General features: G+C 38.4%; 1 protein-coding gene across 4 annotated transcripts in view; it reads right to left on the bottom strand.

The window, feature by feature from the left end:
• Positions 1 to 361: 361 nt before the first annotated feature.
• Positions 362 to 24,996, bottom strand: part of TFDP2 (transcription factor Dp-2) — a 47,186-nt gene continuing 22,551 nt past the window's right edge. Inside the window, exons 4-12 of one of the 4 annotated variants that reach the window (XM_075716437.1) lie at positions 22,388 to 22,509; positions 19,823 to 19,870; positions 18,299 to 18,461; positions 17,625 to 17,771; positions 15,079 to 15,147; positions 13,286 to 13,437; positions 8,707 to 8,873; positions 1,620 to 1,725; positions 362 to 715 (exon numbers count right to left, since the gene is read on the bottom strand). In XM_075716437.1, coding sequence (XP_075572552.1) covers positions 532 to 715; positions 1,620 to 1,725; positions 8,707 to 8,873; positions 13,286 to 13,437; positions 15,079 to 15,147; positions 17,625 to 17,771; positions 18,299 to 18,461; positions 19,823 to 19,870; positions 22,388 to 22,509 — 1,158 coding nt within the window. In that variant the 3' untranslated portion in view covers positions 362 to 531. The remainder of the gene's footprint in view (positions 716 to 1,619; positions 1,726 to 8,706; positions 8,874 to 13,285; positions 13,438 to 15,078; positions 15,148 to 17,624; positions 17,772 to 18,298; positions 18,462 to 19,822; positions 19,871 to 22,387; positions 22,510 to 24,996) is intronic. The other 3 variants (XM_075716435.1, XM_009482797.2, XM_075716436.1) reach the window with 3 other exon arrangements.

The following is a 24,996-nucleotide window of genomic DNA, read 5'->3' as shown; positions in this document are numbered from 1 at the left end:
TACAGCAAGTTGAACAGAAAAAAGCAAACATTCTAACAGCCCCTTTTCCCTAGAACAATTTTCATGTAAGATAGTTTTAAATAGCTATTTTAGCGCATTCGCGTGTGCTCTCTCTCCCCCTTTTTCTAAAGGTAGCACAGCCCAAAGACAATGCAGGAATTGGCATTTGTTGACTGACTCTTGTTTTCTTCTCCATCTGGTAAAGATAAGGGGAAGACAGAGACTTGAGACAGAATGTCCCAAAATGGAAAAATGTGAACTTGATGTTTACTTTGCCAAATCTCCAGGGACTTTGTTCTTTTCCTTGGTTATAGTTGATAAAAAACGCTTCACACTCTGTCTGCATGTCTCTCTGTGTTCAGTTACAAAAGTTTTCAACTTCAGCTGTGGATTAATTTGTTTTTGAAGCTTCCATTTTGCTTCGCTGAACACAGTGCTGACCGAGGCAAGAAACTTCAGTAAAATCCAAACAGGAGCTCCCATTGAGAACATTTATGAGCAGCATTTTGTATATTCTGTTTTCTACTGTTCTTATTCTGGTGAGGAAGAATCCTCATCTTCATCCTCTTCATCTTCTTCATTGAATGAGCATGGAGTTTCTCCCCGTGATTCTGAGTAGCGTGACGTTGCGCTGCTGGACTGTTGACTGCTAGGGGCAAGAAACGGCCCAGTTGCTAAGGCCACTTCAGCGTCCAAACACAACCCTGGATTCTCACTATCAAAACAACAGAAATGGCAAAGTTTAGAGGATTTCTCATTAAGTTTTAAGCTTTCTTTTTGGCCTCACCTTTTCCTTTAGTTAAAGAAATGCTACTAAAAAGGAAAAATCCAAAAGCTTTACATGTAACGCAGCAAATAGTTACGAAAACTGCTGAAATATTGGAAGGTCGATTAAAAAAGATATTGGATGCCTTTTTTTTCATGACCAACTAGTAGAATTGGTCAAGCCAAAGAAAGCTTAAAGAAGAATAAATCCATCACGGTTTTGTCAATACATGGCAATGTTTGCAATTAAGGGATTAAATGCCGTAAGGAAGAACCTGGTCCAGAATAATCCCTCCTTCCATTTTTTTAAGGTACAGGTAACCTGCAAGCAACGTATGGTTGTTGAGGTGTTTTTTGGATTAGTTTGTTGTTGGTGGTGGTTGGGTTTTTTGTCTGGTTGGTTGGTTTTTATTTAAAATTATGATTAGACTGTGTGGACTTAAACTTCTTTCATGAGAGCTTAAGCAGTAGTGCATTTAGACACCAAACATTCTTTTGTATTCTTCAGAAGTATTATCAGGCTTTTTTCCACATCATTACCTACTTGTAGTCCATGCCCAGGCAGGAATTTAAGGTTAATCAGGAAAACTCTGTCCTTATAATAAGGGTTTGGAAGTTGATTCTATTCCTTTGAAACACAGATACAAAATAGCTAGTGTTCAAAATTCAAAGCATGTTGATTTGACCTTTCAAATATAATTATCAAGACAGAATAAGAGACTTCTTCCCCATCAGAAATCAACTGTAATAGAAAACATCTCATTTCCTGCATGTAAATGGTTTGAAATAGTGAAGTTACTGAAAGTACCACAAGTATATATCACTATCCTCAAATAATTTTTTTTTTTTTTTACCTTGATTTAGCACCAGAAGTGCCTCCTGCTACCTCTAAATGTGAGACTGCTTGTGCTGAACTTGAAAGTAACCCTTGGTTTATCCATGAAAATCCAGCAGACATATCTACAAGAAAGCATAATTGTATTTATGATAGTTACTTTTACAATCTTAAACTTTGCATTCTCTTTGCAGTTAGGATTCCTTAGTTTAGAAGAGAAGGTACCAGTAGCTCGAGTTGATTTTATACTGTAGGCATGTCCTGTTTAATCAAGATAAAATGTTATACATATAGATATGCCCCCCCCCCCCCCCCCCCCGTGTTTGTGGACGCACTCAAGCCTTGCACTCCCTCACACTCAGGACTGTGGTTATTTCTGTGAAGCTTTTCGCTCTGTCTGAAGAGAAGTCACACTGTGCATGACCCCCCTGCCCCAGCTAGTAGCTGTATGCAATCACAGATACCCAAAATAGAGTTTTGGCATCCTTCATGGAAAGTTACTGCTACAGATTGATCCTATGAAATGCCCCAATGGCTCTAAGTGCCTCTGCTGTTGCACTTGGTGAAGGTATGACTGGAACCGTACTTGTCAGGATTGGCAATACTGCAAGGAAGGTACCAAGGCAGTATGCATTTCAGTTGTGTGTGTTCTGATGGCCAAAGGCAGTTTCATCTTGGTGGTCTCAGGGCTGGCTGTAACGCAGCCTTCTAAGCCACTCTGACACTGAACAGTGCTGGCAGTCAGCTGTGGGCATGAACAGACCATGTCAAAGGTCTTGTGCCAAGAGTATGGAAGAGAGAGCCTGCTGTACACCGCACGTGTGATGTGGAAGTATCTGCCCTTGGGATAGGAAATTTTAGGATTAAAATGGTCTTGCAATAATGCTGAATTCCCTGAGGTAATTTGTTAAAAACCCTCTGTGAATGGGTTACTTACTTACAACCCTCAGCGTACTTGTTTTTAAGTTCCCTAACAAGTAATGCCTGGCAGTTGTTTCCAGTTATGCACATTTTTGTCAAGAGAATCAGCAAAACAAGTCCATTGACCCAGTTACACTTATGGGACCTTTTTTTTTTTTTTTTTTTTTTTTGGGGGGTGGGGGGTGTTTTTTTTTAATTTGTTTCTCAGATAAGGTGGTTTTATTGACCTACCCATAGTCCATCTCAACACAAAGTTAGAATCAAGTTAACGGGACTATCTAGTTCTTTTTCATAGTGCTTGCATTTGGGTCCAGCTGGATGCATTAAACAAGTTACAGTCCTTACTATTATTTTCTATGCCTAACCAAACCTCTGGTCTGTGCAGCATGATGGTAGCACAACAGGCTTGTACTATTCGTATTTTATCTAGAATTGTTCTATAATAGCAGATAAGAGGAATAACTAAATGTGTTTGTTACATACGCTTTCTCATTTGTCCATGTTCTTGTTAAGCTTTGGCTCCTTGAGATTTGCCAGTGTACTGCCTAGCACAGGGACTGTTTTAAGCAGGTTGTCACAGCCACATAAATTGGCTCACCATCCATTGGGATTCACAGGCTACCTTGCTTTGTGCTGTGGAGACTTGTTAGCAGCGAGGTATTTAAATGACATGTTACAAAGCAAGGCTAGCAAGGCTGATGTTCCTGCCAGCGGTGTCTTTGGAACGTGACAGAAAACATCAGTAAGTGGCAGCTTTAGGGTGAGCTATGAGGATGGAATAGGTGAGAATAGTTGAATATGGACACAGCTGGATGGCCTGCATTAAAATTGCCCTAAGTGCAGGTTTGTTTTTACAGAAAACATGTTCTGACAGTCTCCTCCTGTCTTTGCAGGAGGAGGCCAAACCATTTGGAATGACTGCATTGTATTTAGATTAATAAAGTGGATTAGACATGTATCACAGTGTTGTTTCCTGGTCTTTTGAAGGGGTGTACCCGTGTGTACATGCTTAATATTCCAGAATAATAACAAGTCGCTGCTAGTAATGTTGCGTTTTATTAACATTTTGGGATAGTAGCTAGTTAGCTTTTCTTTTTGAAGAGCAAGGTGAAGGAAAGTATGGATTTTTAAGGCAGAAAGAAGGTTCATAGCTGCATATCCCTGCCTTGTACTTTCATTGCCTTAGATTTCTAAATTCTATTTTCTAGTGGGCTCTGAGGAGGCAGGGAAAAGAGGAAGTTTGTGAAAGATGGGGAGTTTAAGAAGCCACTTCCTGTCTGGAAAGGACTGTCAAAATAGAAGTCTGCCAACAATGAGAAGACTTAGTACTTCTAGCAGGGTAGATAAATTACTAATAGCTACATGTACGAACCAGGGAAAGCAGCTTGGAAACACTTCCCAAGGTGGTACAGTCCAATCTACGAGTGGCACCCTCATTATGAACTAGGCATATCTTGCAGGAGATAGACTTGGTAGAAATCTGTACTTCACACGAGAAAGCTCTAAAGAACACCCTCTATAGCCTTTAGCAGCTAATGCAAAAGTAAAAGTGCTGCGTAGGATTATTGTTGACAGCTGAACAAGCTCATTCATTCACTGGGTACTCTTATTGCTTCAATTCTAACTCCAGCCCATTTTCCAGTCAAGGCTTGTTATGCAGGTAGATCGCAGAGCACTTCTTCATGCAGGGACAAATAAAGAAGTGGTGTAATCTAGAGGTCCTAAACTGCACCACTTTCTCTGCCCACTGCTTTAGTGGGATACATACAAGTGGGATGCTGCTACCACAATTATTAGTGCCTCAGAATTTTTATTTCCTGCTTTTTTTACCTGTAGTCTCCTTTCTAGAAGCGAGGACTCAACTGACCAAGGCAGGACTTGGTTTTGCATGGCTTAAAAGGCCCAGGATGTTACTTCGGATATGGTTCTACAAGAGTTTATGCTTGTCTCAGTCAGTGGCATATTTCTGTTCATCCAGCAATGTCACTCCCTCCTTTACACTTGAACTGTTCTGGTTTGAGCCCTTGCTCTTAGCTAGATAGTTCTACATGCTAAATTGTCAAAAACTCCTCTGCCAGATAAAAAGCCAGCAGTTTAGTACCCTGAACCAGCTCATGAAGAGGGCAGAGGAAAGTAACTGTGTCAAAATGAAGAAATGGGCAGCAATGTGTAATTAGGATTGTGACCCTGGGATGCCATCTTAAGCTGGTGCAAGTGTCATGTTAGAAATAATACCGCTCCTTCCATGGTAAGAAGCTGGCAAGTATTGTGGTTGTAGTGTAGTCTGCTGTATGTCCATCACTTTTTCTGGATTACTGACTTAGCTAAAGCAGCACTTTAATGTTAACTTCTACTGTAAGTTATGGTTAAGCTGCTGTGTCCTCTACTCTTGCTCCCTTTTGGGAAACAAGAAAAAGTAAGGTCCAATCATGTCAGTTTTAGAAGCCTGCATCAATTATGACAATCAAGCAACAGAAAATGTGTTACAAACAGCATTTAAGATATACATAGTATTTTTCTTTATGGTGTTAGTATGCCTTAGCTTCTGCTGATTTCAATGGCAGACACCTGAGGATCATACCAATGTAGTACTTAAAATATGTATTAAAAAAACCCAACACTTTTTTGCTAAAACATCATGAAACATACAGAAAACCCAGAAGACATTACTTTTATCAAATTAGGGCACTTGAAGAATGGCTAAAACACATGATCCTCCTGCAAAGAAAATACACTAATAAGGCTTTGATGCACACAACAGTTCAGCAGTTCCAAGCAAATTATTTGGCACGTTTATTGCAACTAGAAGTTACTTTTTTTTTTAAAGCTGAGATGGTCCAAGTTTTTTTTGTCAATTTTAAATTTCTTTAATTGAACTGGTTTAGACTTGGATTCCTCCAACTGTTTCTCCAGTCCCATTAGCAAGCATTACAATACAAACTATTGTTAGTGTTTGGAAGTCAGTAATTACCTGAAAGAAAAGATGACCAGGCTAAGGTCAAACTAACATTATACAGGAAATGACTTACCTGCGTAGACATACTAGAACAGAGCTGGTTTCTACAGCAGCTGAGTTCATGGACTCAACTAGTGTGGGAGAACTTCAATCTTGATTGTAATAAATTTACTCAGTGAATAAATAAGAGACTTGGATTTGCTTTTCTTGCGTAGTAGTAGTTAAATCATAGAATCATAGAATGCTTTGGGTTGGAAGGGACCTTTAGAGGTCATCTAGCCCAACCCCCCTGCAGTGAGCAGGGACAGCTTTAACTGGATCAGGGTGCTCAGAGCCCCGTCCAACCTGACCTGGAATGTGTCTAGGGATGCGGCCTCCACTACCTCTCTGGGCAACCTGTTCCAGTGCTTCACCACCCTCAGTGTAAAAAATTTCTTTCTAATGTCTAGTCTAAATCTATTCTTCTTTAGTTTAAATCCATTATTCCTTGTCCTGTCATAACAGGTCTTGCTAAAAAGATTCTCCCCATCCTTCCTATAGGCCCCCTTTAAGTCCTGAAAGGCCGCAGTAAGGTCTCCCCGCAGCCTTCTCTTCTCCAGGCTCAACAACCCCAACTCTCCCAGCCTGTCCTCGTAGGAGAGGTGCTCCAGCCCTCGGATCATGAAGCCAGCGTACTTAAAAGTGCCATCATGAGAGCTATGGAAGTAACCATGAATACTAAACACCAGTGATGAGCCTCCCATTTCACTACTCTTGCAGTGTAAGAAACAATGTCTAAAGACTGCCAAAGTTAAAATGGCAAGTTACACTTGACTGAAAATATGTAACCAGGCAAATGCTGGCTTTCCAAGTATTGTGCAAAGCATTTAAATCTGTTTCCCTTAGTTATCAGTTACTGCCATTAGAAACCTTTACTATGCAATTCATACCCTTAACTGTAGAGTTGCATTGTGTAATTAAGTAGCAAGCAACGGATAGAAGAAACCTTTAAAATAAAGGTACATACTCTAGTAACAACACTTCTGGACCAATTTTTTCAGAGGCTGAAACAGCTGAAGGTAACCCATGTCTGAAGAGTACATTACTTGCCTCAATGCATTTTGAGTAAAAAAAAAAAAAATCAATGCCTTTCTTATGATTAAAATTCTAGATAGTTTTCTGGCTGCTGGTCTGCTACTAGGGAAATAATCCTAATCACAACATTCTTTAAGAATATGCAATCTTAGAATCTGTTTTTTTCCATTTAGTTTCTTTGAAACAGAGTGCTACTTGTTTCTCACTTGCACAGGAACATCACGGTTGTTTTGCCTTTAATGCTTTCAACAAAAACCCTGCCAGCAGTACATTGCTGTGACTGAATTTTTTTTCAAAAGAAACTAAAATGAACTACTAATCACTAGTTTAGACATGTAGTTTTATTGCTTAATCTTTAAAAGCTGGTTTTACTCAGTAAATACACAGGGTTTTTTGCAAATGTAAAGAAACTCTATTCTCTGAAGATAAATTAATGCATGTTTAAAATGAAGTAGCAATTTTAGTTTGCTCCTTGATACATGGGAGCAGTTAAGTAACTTAAGACTGCAACACTATTAAAAGATGTGGGTTCTGCTCCTTTCCTCTTCATTACATAGGTGGTGAATCATGTGGTAAGTAATTTTTAGTTGAATGAACCTGCAAGGAACAAATCAAGATGTCTTTCAACTTCTCTTTTTGGCACCAGTGCAGCCTTATAAAGGCTTGGTGTGTAATTTCAAAATTGACCAAAATTAAAATACGAAATCTTAGTTTTAAAACCCACAGGACAAGCGGACCAGGAAAACACAAACAAGTGTTGATAAACATAAGCGCATTTGATGTAGTTTGAAATGTTATGCTATTTAAAATGTACTCATTTTAGCGTATGTAACTGAATTCTAATTTCTATCCAGCAGTGTTCTGACATCACAAATTTTAAGAAACTGTTTCATTCTTCATTTTCTCACACAGTAAAATCAAGAATACAAACCCACATGTTCAGCTTCCTGACTACTTAACTATATTTTTCTTAGCAAAACAAAATAGCATTTTAATATAAAGGCTGCATTTAAAAGATCCTGACATGAAGATTAACTGCTACCAACAGAAGGGAATCAACTTTAGGACAGTTTTAAAAAAATTAAGTCAAATGTTTGAAGTTTCCAACCTCCCTGTGTGAAAGACACAGTTTTATACTACTGTAATTTAAACACGACCAAAGCCTAGTTAGCAGAGAAGTTAGGGCAATAGCTTTGTTCCTCTTTTCCTCAAAAATTAAGGTCTGTATACAGTAATTTATTGGGTAACACTTCCATTACAGATGAAGTCCCTCCAGAAACTTGAGAAAATGTTGGGCTAAGTTTAAGCTTTGGGTAGAGCAAGAAGAACGCAGTCTGACAACAACTAAAGGAAGTGATTACAAATTTTTAGCAGCTCTAGTCCAATGATGCGACACTGAAGGAGATCTAGGTTTGAGTCTATTTACGTGTGACCTGCTCAAACAGTATGAGTAGGGCAGGTAAAAGCCTTTGCATGGGACACCTGTCCTGGAACTCTTTGGAGCCTCTTGCTTTATTTAGAGAACCTCAGTTCTCAGATGGCACCTGCTGGCCATGTGTTTTATCCAAGTATCACTGTTTTACAGTCAGTAAGTGTGGAAACGACTGGACACGGGAGAGCCTACCATCCATGTATTGAGAGTAGAGTGAGCATGTCTACACGGACAGAGAGACGGAGAATTCTTAGCAGAGCTCACCTACTTCAGGCAAAGTAAAGGGCGCATGGAGCTCGGTCACATACGGATTACACTCAACCAGTTCAAGATGCTCTTTTTCTTTCCTTTTCCTCCTCAACCTGGGAAGAGCTGCCTTCTTCCAGTTTGCTCCTCCAAACATCCACAGTTATTCAAAATTAATACTAACCCATGAAAATCTCTTCTTGGTGTCAATTCAGTTATTTAAGAAATAAGTTTTTCATAATGCTGCTCACTCAGAAGTTTGTTTTTATAGATCAGTGTGAATTAAGTTTACGGGACAACTATGATAAACCTTCCAAAATGAACTGTAAAACAACTCGTTTATGTACCAACCCTACTAGCTCCCACGTAACTTCAACTGTTACATACCTATGTAGGTTAATATCATTAAATTTGCTTCAGTTGACTAATGTTATGAATTTGATCAGGAACAATATTTAAAAGTCTCATCTAACTTACCTGTGATGTAGCCTTCTAAAGCTTTTGGCACCAGTGATTTTGCAGTTCTTAGGTCCTCAGCTGAACATTTGCCTGCCTCAAGCCCAAAGGACATTCCCATTCTCTTCAGTACCTCACTGTCATCATGAATCTCAAAAGTGTTATCGAAATTAAAGAGGTATTCAAATCTGCATGTAAAAAGTCAAAGTGAGATGGTTTTGAAAAGAGCACAACTATGCTTTTTTTGCCTATTTTTCTTTTTTTTTTTTTGGTATGCACTGAGGTAAGTGCCTAGAGTCTTCATTATCTGTAACGTGTCCTTAAGGAAAAAAAAAAAAAAGTGCAGCAAATGCTTTTTCTCTTCTGCTTCTGTGACTGGCATGCCCACAGGGTTTAAAATGGCACCTTCTCAATTAAAGTAACTTCTCCACTGCAGGAAGAAAGTCTAAAATTTTCTACCTCATTAAGCAGATTCAAAGGGGAAGAGGGAGGCCTTACTAAACATGACCCTTCACTTGTAGTAAATCCAATACTTTTAAAGGTCACCTGCATCCCTGTCACCAAAATAACTATTTTGGTTTTGCTTCTTTTGCATTTCACTTTCTGTTCTAATGTGCAACACTCCTCCTGTGAACTGACCTATTTATCTTGGTATGACTTTGCTTTTTTGGATGCATTTGGATGCAGCTAGCAAAGCAGTCTGTTCAGAGTCCTCTATGTTCACAACCTACCACTTCTGCTGCAGGACTCAAAATATTTTTCAGTGCTTATAGAAGTGGAAGTAGTGATATAAACTTAATACAGCTCTAAGAAAAGCAGGGGCATCTAGCCTGGCCTTATGCTATGATCACAGGCTACTAAAAGCCTGGGCAGCCCTGGTCCAGGCATTACAATATAAGGCTAGTTCCCAATACCTCATTTTCTGCTGACAAAACCTTTGTCCCTGGAAAAGCAACCCATCCGTGAGATATGATCTTTGAAAAATAACTCACTGGTGGGTCTTCCATTAGCTCTCCAAGCTCATGTCACATGTGGATCTTCTTGATAGTTTTTTTTAATACTGATTTTTTTATACCTGGTCCAGTAAGTTTGGAAAAGTTATGTCTTTTGTGCCTACACACAAAATTTTCATCTAGAAGTCCACATGCTTTGTACTAGGTGTAATTGTCAGTTACAGGCATAATTTCTTTTGTGACTCACACAGTATTACTTGTAAAACCTACCGTTTATGCAGCTATATTTGTTTAAGCGTAACCACATTAAAAGGGAAAATAAGATGTGTCACTATACCTTTAACTGGTACAGTTACATTCCTGCTACCCAGCCTGGTGCAGCTGAAGTCAGGTAACTATGTTCACACAGACAGAGGATGGGAGACCAGTGTCATACCGAGTTACTACCAGCAAGCCCTGTAGTGAACTAAGTAATAACTGAATGCAGCTTTTACAGTGCAGGATTAAAGGCTGTATTTGTTGATAGCTCTGCATTTCTCCTCCCATGCGTTGTGGTCAAATACTGGATGCTAGAAAGGAGCGTAACTCCTTTTTTTCCCTAAAAGTTTCCAAACAAACAAACTTACGGTAGTATTTCTCCAGTATAGTTTCTAGCAACCTGCAGCCTCTGGCATAGGAAGTCCCTACACTTCTACCTTTGCTGTTAATAGGTATTTGAGAGTTTTCTTTCAGGGACTTGACATGACCCCTTTTTGAACTTATGTAAACTTCTGGCATGAACAACATCAAATGCTATGATTTGCATAGACTGTTACAAAACCACTTACATTCTTTTTGTCTAAAACCTGTCACCTGGTATCTCCTCTTAAAGTATCTAAATTTTAATATTTTGAAGTGTACAGCTGTTCCCTGTGCACATTCCCCACATCATCCATGATTTTATAGACACTTGTGAATCCACTGTCCTCTCTTCTACGCCAAAGAGTCCATCTGCTCCTTCTGTGAAAGCCTCTTCATAGCTTCAGGCATTCTTGATGCCCTCCTGTGTCTCTCTTCTGGTTATGTGATACTCTTTCCAAGAACAAGACAGCATACAGTATTCCAGATATAAAAGCACTATACGCACCTAGTTCTACATTGTATTTCTTACTGTCTTTCCTAATAATTCCCAGCATTATTTTGGCCATTGCTGAGAAATCAGCTTTTGTTCCAATGGAATGATCTACTGGGCTGCCATCGTATTATTCAGTGCTAAAAGCTAGGTCCAGAGGCCAACACTGTGTATGCAAAGCTTGGGTATGGTTCCTGTCCCTTTCCCACATAAGTACAAATTTGATCAACAATGAATTTAATCTGGATTTTCTGCTCTTGCGGGCAATTCTTTCTCTGAGGGTACAAGAGCCTACTTCCTACACTTTTTCGCTAATGTAGAGCACTGTGTCTCCAATGGCAAAATCATCTCCATCTCCTATTAGAATAGAGATGTTCTAATTTTCCAAGTTTCTGATACATCTATTGTGTCTGAATGCTTGTTTAAAACTAGGTATTCTGTTTTTTTTTTTTTTTTCTTTTTCTAAGACCTACAGCATTTATATAGAAGCACCATATACACTAAATACATTTTTTTCCTGTTCAGGTGCCTCATCTTTTCAACATAATTTTTAAGTTCTTCCTGTTTATCTGAAGACTCTGCTTTTCTTTACTCCAACTTCAGAAATGTCACTCCCAGTATGCTGCTTGGCACCCATCTGCCTTCTCAAACTCTGAACAAAACTTGCCCAATAACCTCTTTGTTTTACATGTGAGAAATTTCATTCTGTTTTGGCTAGATAAAGCCTGTTCTTGGATAGGAAAAACCTTAGAAGACACAAACATATGTTCCTCATCATCCTAAATCCCCCTTATATGTACCAATTTTCCAAGCAATTATTTTCTTTTGGAAGATCCTCTGTAAAATACAATTTTGAGTAGCTAATGCTGTGAGCTTATCTGTTCGTTGGACTTTCTAACATCACCTGCTGTTGCATCATAAATACTGACCAACCAATGCTGTATGTAAATGTTATTTGGGAGAAGAAAGGAAAATGGAAGCCCGTGACAACAGTGGGTTATTAACTGAGGTTGAAACCAAGTGAACGGCAGGCACTAAAGTTGACCAGTAACGAATGGGGTTAGGCAGCGCAAACACTTTCCAATAAACTACAGAATTTGAATTCTCCAAATGGAGTGACCATTTCTGCCAACTGCCTTATTTAGCAGATCAGTGTAACAGGGGTTTAAACACTAGCAGTTTCTGGCACTGTTTATCTATCTACATACTGCTGCTGCCACTATTCAGTTGCACAAATAATAACCACAGTAGAAAGCTTGTTTAATTTTAGTTGTACACTTAATGATCTCCAGATGATAGTAACATTGAAGCTGGGTTATATAAACTGAAATATCAACAACTTAAATAATTTTGGTGTGCACATTTTTAGTAGTAGTGTTTTCTTACAGTTTGAGATTGTAGAAGCGTGTTACATTTCTCTAGATCCCAAATGCCAGTTTAATCTCTGACAACTTCAGAGCAGCAGTTCTGAAGTTTCAGTATGAAATTATTCAACTTTTTAATGACTTCAAATCTAAATATAGAGCACCGTTCAAAAGTGCAGTAAGAACTATACAGTATGCCTATAAAATAGGGGTATAGTTAAGGTAAACCAATATTCATCCTAAAATTCCCAACTTGTTGAACTGCAGTGCTGATGCGAGTATTCCAGAAGCTTTGTCACAGAATGTATTGGACTTCAGTCCAATCTTCTACAAAAATCCAGCTTTTATTAGTATTGCTTTTTTGCATGTTGGTGCTTATGTTACTGGAGACTGTCTATTTTTGCTGTATGTTAATTGACTTGAAGTTCTATATGGGATTTGTATAGCACAGAGTGAAATCTGTAATCTACAGCATTAAAGCAAAGCCAGCCAGCTATTTTCAGCTAATAAACTACTTGTGATCCAAGTAACAGTTAACATAACAGTACCTCATACTTTCAGCCATATTTTCACAGGGTGAAGAGCATAAGCACCCAGAAGTACATAAGAGGAAGGTTTTCAGATTAATATAAGAGTGCAACTATAGCAGTTTGCTTACAAAGACAGTATTTCAAATTTCTGTATCATTTCCTTCATTTTCTCCTTCAAAGAGCGAGGTGCAACTTTTTTGCTATTAAAGTTATTATCACCTCTAGGATGTTACTTTTGTGTTGCATAGGTCACCTTGTGTTTCTGACTAAATACTTTTATGGTATATTAGGAATAAGAATTCCAAAGCACTACCACATGGCTTCACTGAAAGCTAGTGCTGTCCTAGTATATAATTTAATTCAGTTATTTCTGCTGTGCAGTGAATGCTCTCTGAAATGTCATTCTGAAGTGCCTTTACAACAGTGAAAGTCAGCCTGTGGTTGTAAAGCAATGTTGATGAACTTATTACTACTGCGGTTGCATTAAATATTAAACACCCCCCCCCCCCCCCAAGTGACAGTAGCAAATTTAAATACATAATTACTTTTAGTAAACTAGAAAAATCTCTCTCATTTGTTTGTGGACTGGATTTTTTCTTCAAAGAAAATAAAATTTTAAAAATGGATTCCATAAACACTCACTTATCACTTGAAATGCTGCAGTCTATAACTGTTCTTTTGCTAGTGTTGACTATTAAGAAAGGCAGCTGTATTGTTGAGTTCAAAGCTGGAGGGCCTTGATTCTGTTGTTCATTTTGCTGATTTCTTTGTACCAAGTTTTTGAATGCTATTTGCTGTAGAAAGAAAGAAAGAAAAAATGATCACTGACAACAGAAGACATCAGTGTTTCCAGTAAAATGGAACTTTATAGCTCTTATTTACCAACTCTCAACACCTCCTGTAATTTTCTGTCAAAAAGCAAGTTGTGGCCTGACTTCCTCTTTGCACTAGTGAAGCTCACCAGGAACAGAAGTTAAACACAATTTTTTCACACATATCCTAATTGTTATGCCCCCCTCACAATCCCTGGAGAAGAAACAAGAAAGGAGCAATAAAGCTCGGTGGAGAATGGTTCCCCATTCCTTTTGAAAAGGCACCGGAGTCAGAGGTCTCCTCTGTTATTTTATATGCATAATTACCTCAGACTAAGAGCTAGTTACACTGAAACAGAAGTTAACAGAAGTTACAGCATTCCCCCGCTTCCCATGATCCATATTCTCTTCTCCTTCTCATCCGTCACCCTCTTTTCACTCTCAAGAGTCAGTTTTGAAATTCTCCTCTGAAAGTTTTTAAACAGGTGCCCTCCGTGACACCACTCGCTCTCTGCTGAACTCTTGTGTCTGACTGCACATGTATGAAAATGTGTGGTTTTAGGAAATGTTATTTGTGGGACTGCAAGTCAGTGTACTTGCCCTCTTTGAGGCACTACTTATTCCACTTAAGGGGAAGATGTTAGACAGAATCCCGAAGGCCTGGTAAACCATTTGACAATGAACATAATTGAGGAAATAATGACAGTTGTAGATAGTAAGGGAGTGCAACTCTTGTCATTTTCAGACTAACAGTTAAGAAGGCCTGAGTTGCCTTATCTTCACCAGGATAATTTCATGTTACTCTTAGAGAAGCTGCTAATTTATTAGGTCAGACACATAGAATCAGAATTGTCCCTTAAGTAGAGAAACAGTTTTTGGTGATGCAAAAACGAGAAGCATCAGATATTTAAAAGCGTCACTGCATATCTAATTACAGGAAAAGTGTATCAATATAGTTACACCAGGAGAGAAAATACAGCCTTATTGCCTGTAACCTCATAAAAAAGTTTGATTGCATTTGAATTACTGAAAGTCTGCACAGACCAAAACACTTAAGAATGCTCATAACTGTATTTATAAAATGTTACTTTATAAGCAAAGGTGCGTTTGAAATGTATTTCTGCAATCAAAGCCAAAACTCAAGTCATCTCAAAGGTGCATGTCAGGGCTGGATTTGTCAGCCTTCCGTTCTTAGGATCCAGAAGTGTCTATCTCCCCCAAAACAACTCTGTACATATTTACACAAGTTCAGTTGTAAATTTCACAGCTTAGAAACAAAGAGAAATTCTCCAGCAAGAACTACTCAGAGAAGGTTACTCTGGGGGGGGACTCGGAGTCAACACAGGGAACTCATGAGTTGTTCCCATTTCCACTCATGTTGACAAAGCTTCAGCAGAACACTTACAAAACATTGTGGCGCGCAGATGCAGCACACTGTTTTACAATAGGTAAAAAGCGAAGAGGTCCCCCTGCTAGAATGCAGAAAGGTCACAAGTGTGAAACTTTCCTCCCTAGTGTGTCATAGCTGCTAAATAAATCTAGAAAGAACTTCAGAAGTTTTAACATGTCGGATTTGCACTTGATAATTTCATTTATGGAAAAAATATTTAAAATTAAATATACCTGCAGGAGCAGTTCTTGTAGTTGGGCTCGCTTCTGTTTTATCCTTTCAATCCGCTTCTGTTTTTCTATCTTAAAATATAAATGTAAATGCATCAAGGTTATTACTTAGTTACCTTCTCTGTTCCACTGCGCCAAACTGAACAGGCTTTAGAGCTACCTCAGTGTGCTAGCACCGTTACAAAAATCCATACTTTCTTTGTAAATGGTGGTGAATTCCATGGCACGGCAAGTAAATTGCACAAGTCTCTTTTGGCCCTACCCATTTGCCATATATTTTCTTCTTTTTCAAACAGACTAATCACACAGTCACATGAGTTTCTCCATAAACAGGTCTGACACATGGTAATTTCTTTCTTTGTCAACAATTTTAACTTAAGTAAAGAATCAATTATTACAAGAGACTATTATATCCCCACCCATTCTACCTCTTTTGTATTCTGCACTGAATGCCGATTAGCACCAAATGAAACACTTGGCTTGAGGCAGTGTTTTGGGTTGTTTTTTTTTTTTCCCCTCCTGCCCTCCACTCCTTTGGAATTGGGCACATCCCTTCCACTGTTCCCCTAGCTGCAAGCTGCTAGACATAAATGTGTGGAGACTGGGCTCAGATCATCACCTGCATCTTTCCAGTGACCTCCACTTTTTGTTTGGACTACTCATTTGAGACTCGATTAAAGATTTCAGAAACAAAAAGCGGGTAGAGGTAACATTTTCTACATGAGCACAGAATCCATTTCTTGTAACACTTTTGTTTATACCAGTTAATGGGGCAAAGCTATCTTCAACCTAAGTATGCAGTGTCAGGAACAGCAATAGTGCTGGGTGCCTACTGACATGGCAGATACAACCAACGCTATTTTAACTGGTGTTCTGGGGCAACACTGAAGAACCGGACAGTAGTCATCGTGTTTAGAAGGTATTTTTCCTCATCATCCTGTTGGTGCCAGCACTGTACCACTGCTCCCAAAAATACGAAACTCTTCAATTACCTTTTCATTCAACTGCTGAAACTAAATGCTGCAATCTTTTAAAACTTAGCTGGCCTAACCCCCCCCCCCCCCCCCCCCCCATTTTATTTACAATGTTGCTTTGCGGTGGTGTTAATGTTTAATGTTTTAATAACCCTGTTAGGTTATTTAATTAATAACATTAATTAAATGTTTTAATGTTAAGCTTTAATGTTTAAAATGCTTCCTTTAGAGCACAGTAGATGACTTTCTTTGCTGGGACAAATATATAACTCTTAAAACCAATAAACAGTACAGATATAATTTAGACATGGTTTCTATGTAACACACTTTTTTGTACTGATTTCTCATTTTTGTCCTGGTAATCTTATTATGGAATTACACTATAAGAAGAGTTGGCACTTTATACAGATTTAAAAGCAAAATTAATTCTGATTTTCACACCATGAAAATGCAGCTTTATTTTCTATTCTTTTCTATTATGTCACAGGAAGCAACATTTTCAGAACATATGCCTGGTTTCCATTTTGTGCAGATGTAATTAGAGCCTGAAACAGTGACTAGCATATGATCACTGTAGATGACACAATGAAATTCAAGTTCCGTCTTTGTAACAATAATCTGTACTGAAGATAATGCGTTCACATGAATGCATGTAAAATGTAGATTTATCCATAATTTTTTTAAAAAAAGAATCCTGGAGTGTTAACAATTCAGCGTATGCATACTCCTTGGGTAGATGCATTTTCCAAGTTGCTGTAATGGACAAGGATAGTAAAAGCTTTGTTCTTACCACATCTAGAAAGACGATTGACACAAGAAAAATTGTTCTGAACTGGAGAGGCACCCCACCCACCTTTTAAGATATTTAATGTCACAACTATCACAAATATAATACATATGAAGAAGTATTTAGAGACAGTCATTACAGTGCTCTGCAGTAAATACAGTAACTTGTGCTTTTTATTTATAGAGCATTTGGCCTGAAGGACAAGCAACATTTGTGCATATAAATTCTGGCATCCCTGCAAAAACACGGTAACTCTTAGCCTGCTGGAAAAATAATGGAAATAACCAATCAGTAAAACTTCATTTTTTCCCTGCCAGTTCATAACTAGTATTTGACATCCTAGCAGGAATTACTTTTCAATTTAATTTCCTTTGAATGGTATTTCCAAGTACAGATATTAATAGAAAATTGGTCTCCTTTCAGATGTATACCGTTTTGTAAGCATAACTGCACCATAAATTCTTTTGACTTTCTTCTGGTTAATTCAGGCTACTACAGACTTTAATCTTAAAAGTAATCCCTGATTTAATCAATGTCCATTTTTGTAAGGTAAACAGTTTTGGGTTTTTTTTTTTAAACTTCGTGTAATGTATACTAAATAAAACTGAACTAAGCATACATGAACATATCCTTTCAGTTTATTCAAATATTAAAAGTTGTATTTTCATAGTGTGCAAGAATAAAAACCAATCAGGTTCAAACTGAGAAAAAAAACCTCTTCTGAAGTAGAGCAGCTCCATTATCACAACCTGTGAACTATACAGAATTTGCCATCTACCTCACTTTACCTCTAGATTCTGACATTCCTGAGCTGAGTTTGTAGGAAGGCCGATCCATCTGATTTCCTTCTTCTCCTTTGAAATTATGTTCATGGCCATCAGGACGTTAAGGGCATCGTAAACTCTCCGTCTAATATTTTTCTGATCATAAGCCTGCTAAGAAAACAATGCAGCATTAATTACAACAAAAGAATTAAAAAAGGAAAACGTCCTTCATAGATATGTAGAAGATAAAAAGCCAAAATGGCTGTTCAAGTCAGAGTGGTATAAAACATGATGCTTTCATCTGTGCTACTTCCTGGATAACACATAAGTGTGTTTGGTTGCAAATGGAAGCTTCAGACCTGCTTGAAGCCTCTGTGCAGCAAATTCCCATCAAGGCAAGTCTGTTACAGTTGAAAAACCTGACAAGACCACAGATGGTGGGTACAAGAGTAGCCTTTTTTTAAAGAGAATTCTTTTGGCAGACTTCTCTGTTTTGTTTATAATTTAGAGGTAGTTCAATTCTTCATTTTAATTCTGTATTTTTAAATTTCAGAGGGTAAGTCTTCATATTTGGGAAATAGTTAAGTGAGTGAAGTATGGAGTGTGGCAGGACAGTGCAGAAACAGAAGGGACAGAATTCCATGATAAACCAGACAATTTTGTAATGGTATAACAAATCTCAACACATATTTGCTTACCGAATCTGTAGCTAGGTGGCTGTTAGAATTTGTGAATTCTGATACCAACTCATCAGCGACTTCATTGTATGAAGTTGTTCCTTTACGTTGAACTTTTTCACATACTTTCATTGAAAAATGCCTCAGACCCTTCCCATTTTTATCTCCTTTTTTGCTTCTCTTACTGGAAGGAGAAAAGTAATTATTTTAATACACTGGATGTTAATAAGCTACTTTGTTACACAGCAAAAGTTCTACCTTTTGCAACAGGAATCAGGACTCATGACAGTATGTAATACCTAAATGAATAATAAAACTGTTCTGCTTTTTTGAATCAGTTTCTTGTTTCTTACAAGTTGGCAAAAAAATATACTGGAGTCCTTTCCCCTTTTTCGTCTATTTCTACATTGATAGTATTTGAACCCATTCTATTGGGCAGATGCTTGAAAAACTGGATTTGTAATTCGTCTCCGTGTAGTTTCACAAAAGAGCAACCAAAAAAGGGGGGAAAACCCCACAGGGTGTTTATGTGCCTGGAAGCCAGAATTACAGGGAACGCTCATGTTTGTGCTTAAAATAGAAAGGCTCAGACATCCCTGTTTACAGCAGAAGATACCTTAATTCTCCTAACAACCGAGTTTAATATCTGTGCCATCGTAGTTAAGACTGAGATACAAGACTCTCTTTTGTGGAGAGTAAGTACATATTCATTGGTTTTTACGGAGCCAAATTAATAACTGGCAACTGGCAGGGTTATTTTCCGTTCACCTTCTTCCTCCAGAAAAGCAAGAGCTTAGATAATGGTAATGGAAAAAACAGGAGCAATTGGTTTTATCACACAAGCTAGATTTGGCTGTGTATTTCAACAGAAGCCTTTAAAAAGCTCAGCTGCGTTGTTTTTTTTTTTTTTAATTACAGTTTTACAAGTTGGTTTGATAATATGTTTCAGGGAGGTCTATTATTCTACAGAAAATGGCCTAGTTCTGTCAACAGTAACAAGCTAACGAAAACATCAAAATACAAGAATGGTTTTCAAAATTTTGAATGTATTTAAAAAAACAGAATGCTGGAAAGAAGGACAGAAGGAAGAGTAGAAAGGAACATCAGAAGATTAAAAAAAACCCCAAACAACCCACTCCTAATCCCTACGCAGTTATTCAATTTGAGTAACCCTGGATAGGTAAACAAATAAAACGACCTTGAATGCTTTCAGAGAAGTTTCAGAAGGAAAGGAAAAGAACATCTGTTTACAAGTATTTGTCACATTGAAAACTAGAATAATCCTGTTTCTGAAGATGTGCTTTGTTTGTTTTTCACAACTCTCAGTATCATCTGTAACAGCAAATGTATTTATCAGGAAGTGATAAAGCAGAGAGTAATGACTTATAACTACAAGGAGTAACATACAACATAGCTTTTACAAGGAGGAGTGAAAACTGCTGGAAGTGGTAACTGGACATCTATCTCTCTGAAAGGCTGATCTGAAGAAGTAAAACAGGTATCATCGTATACATAAAATATATATATATGTTCAATAATACTCACCTTTCTGAAAAATCTGATTCTATAAATTCTCGAGTCCGCTTTCTGTCCCTAAGAAAAGACAATTCAAACTTAGATGAAAATAACATTATATATTTAGACCAACAAAATCAATGTATTTGGGGCCTAGCTGGGTATTAATGTTTGCTGTTACATGTTTACTGAAAGAGGAAAATAGCACACACACGGCTTGACAATATTTGAGAGAAGGTGATTAGGACTTTAGAGGTTGTCTGAGCTCACTGCCAGACAAGTTCTATTCCAAATTTTACCAGGCTTTGCCTGTATTATTTTAGGGAAGTCACTTCATCTGGAACTATAGAAGTGCTGATGTGAGCTAGATAACCAAATCCCATCAAAAAGGAGAAGCTGGGCTCCCTTGAAAATTCCTATTTAAAATTCCTCCAGGTGGAAGAAAAATGCCTTTAAATAGTGCCTAAGATATCTCCTGTATTTTCAGGACGTTGAATGTTTAGTATCTTTAAACAAAAAACAAGGTACAACACTAAATACATTCATATTAGAGCTGATGCATACAGAACTGAAGAGAGATACTCCGAAGAAGTAGCTGACATGAATTTTGCACAGGAGTAGCAGTCACCAATCATTGCCGGTTTCCTTATTGTTCTGTTTATTAGCTACAGCAAGCAGACTTCAGAAGTTGTATTCCAAACTTGTCTTTTATTCTTGCAGCTGATACAATGCACATTGCTTGAGAACTATTGGTAAATCACTTCACGTTGTTACCCTGCAGTTTCAAAACCAGGGCTCACGGCAGATACTTACGCAGCTAAAAACCTGACAGTGTTATGAAGGGAGCTGAACAAAAATGATGGATTTGAAGATCTGTGCCATGAAAGCCTGCATGTATTTGCTTGTGCGATCCAGAACCCATCAGCAGACGTCTTCCCCGCCAGCAACAGTCGGACTTTTCTCTTTGGCAATCCCTGTCCATGGTGCTTAACCGCTCACGCTGCGCAACGGGGGGTCTGAATGCAGCGGAGCTGGGGCGAGGGGCTGGAGCGGCAGCGAATGGAGAGCTGACGGAGGTTGTATGGAGCTCTGAGAATGAATATGCTCTTGTCTCATTTGATTTTGGAAACAATTTGGAATCTGTGAAGAGGAGTAAACAACGGGTAAAGCAAGGAGTCTGGACTTGCAGTCCTCAGGAACTGTCTTCAGCAAGGGCTCACCGCTTCGGTTTGGCAATACCACAGACCCTTCCTCACCTCTGTTCTTCAGATTAAACTATGACCTATCGTATGGACTTCTGCAGGGATCAATATTGATCGGCCAGTCTGGAGAACACCTCGCTCCTTTTTATCGGCGAAACAATAGTTAGGCTCATTGGAAATACCGTGTCTAGATTTTGACAGTATACAAACAGAAGGATGGTGCTTCTCGGTGGTGGTGGTTGATGCGCTGCAACTAGGCTTCTCTCAGGGAACCTCCATCACCTGGGTTTGGATGAAGCTTAAGAAAGCTAATGGGCATTGATTCACTGGTTTAGCAAGCCGTGAACAGACACTATAGCTTTTCCCTCCTCTGGGTACTGAAAGAACTTCTGCCTGGCCTCCACATTTCACAAAATTTGCAGAAACAAAGTAATCTTTGACAACTCTTTTTTCAAATCAAATCAAAACTAAGTAGATTCAAAAGGTATTTGAGGAGATAAACATGTACTCAGCAAAAAAATCAAGCTTAAAAACTGCTCAGCCAGGCATGCAGTTTATTGACGCTATAGTGGGAATACGGCAACTGGGAAGTACAAGCCTATGACAGTCCTTGCTTACAGCACAGAATGAAGAAAGTCAAGGTACAAACATTATACTCTCATTTCTGCCATGTCCTAGATGCTCCATTTTCCCACCTCTAAAGCTGGAACGGTATTACTGACATTCATCACCTGTTTAGAAAAATTAACCCAGATACGGAAATAAATTACTTCTTAATTTTCAGAGGCAAAGCACTACACCTGTCTTGAGACAGATAAGCTCAGCTGTACTGGTACTAAAAAAAAAAAAAATAATGAAATACTGTAAAGACCAGATTTCCTTAGAAGAGACAGTCATGTTACTCTGGAGTACCTCAGAACCCCATGAAAACTTGCTGCTACTGTAAAATAGTAATAAAAATACAACATTGATTACATTCAAAATTTTCCATTAGAGCTTTATTCTTAAATGCCTCTTGAAGTGTTTCTGACAGTGTGTCCCCCTGTTGGCACCTGCTGATACGCTCAACAGCAAAGCTACTTAGATATACCATGAACTTATGAAAAAAATAAAGGCTTCTTTTAACAGGACTCATGAATTTGTGACTCTCCATTTTCACAAAGAAACAGACACTGCCATAAACCAAAACTAAAACAGACAGTGAAGTGACTGGTGCTTGTATCTGTGTTCACATGCTCCAGACATCAAAAGTGCATGACAGGCTAAAGAACATACTCCTTTTAGTTGTGCGAGAACTGGAAGCCGTAAGCCAACATACAGATACAACAGTATAAATAAAGGAAAAAAATCAGAACAGATCCTTAAACATCTTTAAATAAACCAAAAATCTTACCCTGGGACCCAGCCCGAAGCTTCCGTTATGTGTGTCTGTGTGACCATTGTTGGAGCTGGGTTATATGGACTCCCAATCAGAACACTCCCTGAATTGGTCAGTCTTTGTGATGTGCTTATGATCTATGAAATTTAGAAATAAAAATCACAGCTCTCTTAAGGAAACAGAGGTTACCACAGCCCAAAATTCATACTAAGCATGGTACTAAGAAAAAAAATAATTCTGTACCAGATGCAAGCTGCAGTCAAAATATACAGAAGAGATGTCATCAGAAGATCTTCACACATGAAACTAATTACAATGCCGTTAAGTTTTCTACTAATTGTGCATATGACTGTATTATTCATATGGATAAGATCTAGACAAATAGAAATAATTACTAGGTATGGCAGATAGGATCTGTACCTATATACATCTAATTGTTTCTCTGAGAGTATGTCTAGGCAATTTCTTGATCATTGGAATCAATAAAGCCTCCTTTCCAATGGTTTTGTCTCTTGCAATTGTCTGTCTGTGGTACCAAAGACGATCTGAGCTGCAGGCAAAGTATTCTGTGCAGTTTCTAGCACTCACAAGATCTCAAGGCATTCCGGCAAGCTAATAATACAACATTGTACCTATGGAATTACATGTAAAGTCTGTGCAATGGAGACAGAATTTACATTTATTAAAATTTGGTGAAATTGCATGTACAATGGTTGTTAACACTAAGACACCTGGTCTCAACTTTTAAATCACATCTAAGTTCATTCTTTAAAGTAGGTTACCGGAAGAATTTAGATAGTATTTAAAAATGAAACAGTATTAATTAGTTAATCTTTAAAATAAAACACATGTTAAATTATTTTGATTCCAGTACGGTAAGATTCACACCAAAGCTTCTTGGACAATGCTTTTTACTCATATACCTTATTTTGCTTTTTTAAACTTTATTTTACTTTACTCCATTTGTTAGTGACATTTTGAGTATCTACTGTATTAAACTTTGTAGTTTCCTTTACTACTTAACTTACCCAACACCTATGCTAAGTATACAACAGATACTTCATTTGGTATCCATCAATATTGTTTAAACAAGTACAAAACACGCTATCTGAAGACCTTCCCATTTCCTTAGCTCACTGAGCATTACTTCACATCCCTCCTGACACCACACCATGATTACATGTATGTATTTTTTATCTTAAAGACATAAATTTATCTTATTTATTTTTGCAAGCGGATAGCTTGACAGAAACAAGTGAAAACAGAAATTTAGGAAAACCAAAACACAGGTACAAGTTAGGTATTTACTGGTTGATACTGGAGAGCAAAAGATCCCTGGCTGGCTACTTTACACACTGCATGCAGGCACAGGAAAGGTGTCAATTTTTATCAACTCACTGCTACATTGGCTTAAGGTCAGAAACATTTTGTGATAGAATGATTAATTTTTCAAAGCTTGCTTAAGTTCAGCATTGGTGTAACACCAGTATGTAAGTGAGAATCAGTAATGCAGTATTTAAATTAAACATCAATCCAATCCAGTAACTTTTTATATCAGTTTCTTGCAACGCTATAAATAATGTTTATTTGCAGTAAGCATATGGTTCTGCCAGCATATGGCAGACGCATGCCAGGGAGAAAAGAGTTTAAATATTTTGCATACTGAAATGCATTTCACCACATTCCACCCTCTCTGAAGTTTCACGTTGCTCTACTGATGTCTTGTAAATCACAGATCAAATGTGTCATCAAAGAGTACGTTACGTCCAGTCTCCTCATAATTTTCTTGTGACGACCACTACAACAAACTGAGGTGGCAAAATCGTGTCGGGGCGTTTCCGAGAGCGACGCGTCCCCCGTCCTTCCATCCCTTGGTGCCATCTAGTGGAACCGGACACCGGCGGCGCGGCCCAGGGAGCCCCTGCCCCACGGCAGCCACCCCTCGGGCAGCACCCGCTTGATGGGCGGTAGTTGCGCCAGCACAAAAATCCATCTCGTTACAGCTTATTGTTACAGCTGCAAGTTCTTGGATGCAGGGACACAGATGTCACAGGTATACGAATCAGTGTTACTTCAGTGTCACTCTTAAACTTAGTAATGAATGTTTGCTTGCACAAAAAATGCTACACTGCGTATTCTCAGAGGACTAATTCCATCTTAACAGCAAACATTTTTCCAGTGTGCCTGAAGAAATCACATAAATTCACTGCATAGCATAAAAAAGAAAAAGAAAACCTCACCCTAATTTAGCAAATAGAGCATGTGCAGGATGTGTTAAATCCCTGTAATTAAGCACTAACATTTTATCAATAATACTTGTGCTGTTAAATTTACACCTACAGACTGAACCTAAAGAAACTGTTACAAACACGCATACACAAGAATACAGCCTGCAAATTGTGCCGATTTCACCGTCTGCACAGCCGTACATACATACGTATGTATGTACATACGTAAGGGATTCAGAGCAGTGGTCACTGTCCAGCCAACAGCCCTCTCCGCTGATCCTGGGGGCTGCGTGCTTGCGTGAAGGACCTGGAGCAGCCGCGAGGGCTGCAACCTACAGTGGTGAAAAAAAGCCAAAAACCCCTCATGGCAGCAGGATGTTGCTAACACAGATGAGA

The sequence above is a fragment of the Pelecanus crispus genome, chromosome 9 (assembly GCF_030463565.1).
Source record: "Pelecanus crispus isolate bPelCri1 chromosome 9, bPelCri1.pri, whole genome shotgun sequence".
Lineage (NCBI taxonomy): Eukaryota > Metazoa > Chordata > Aves > Pelecaniformes > Pelecanidae > Pelecanus > Pelecanus crispus.
This window is presented reverse-complemented; position numbering and strand designations above follow the sequence as displayed.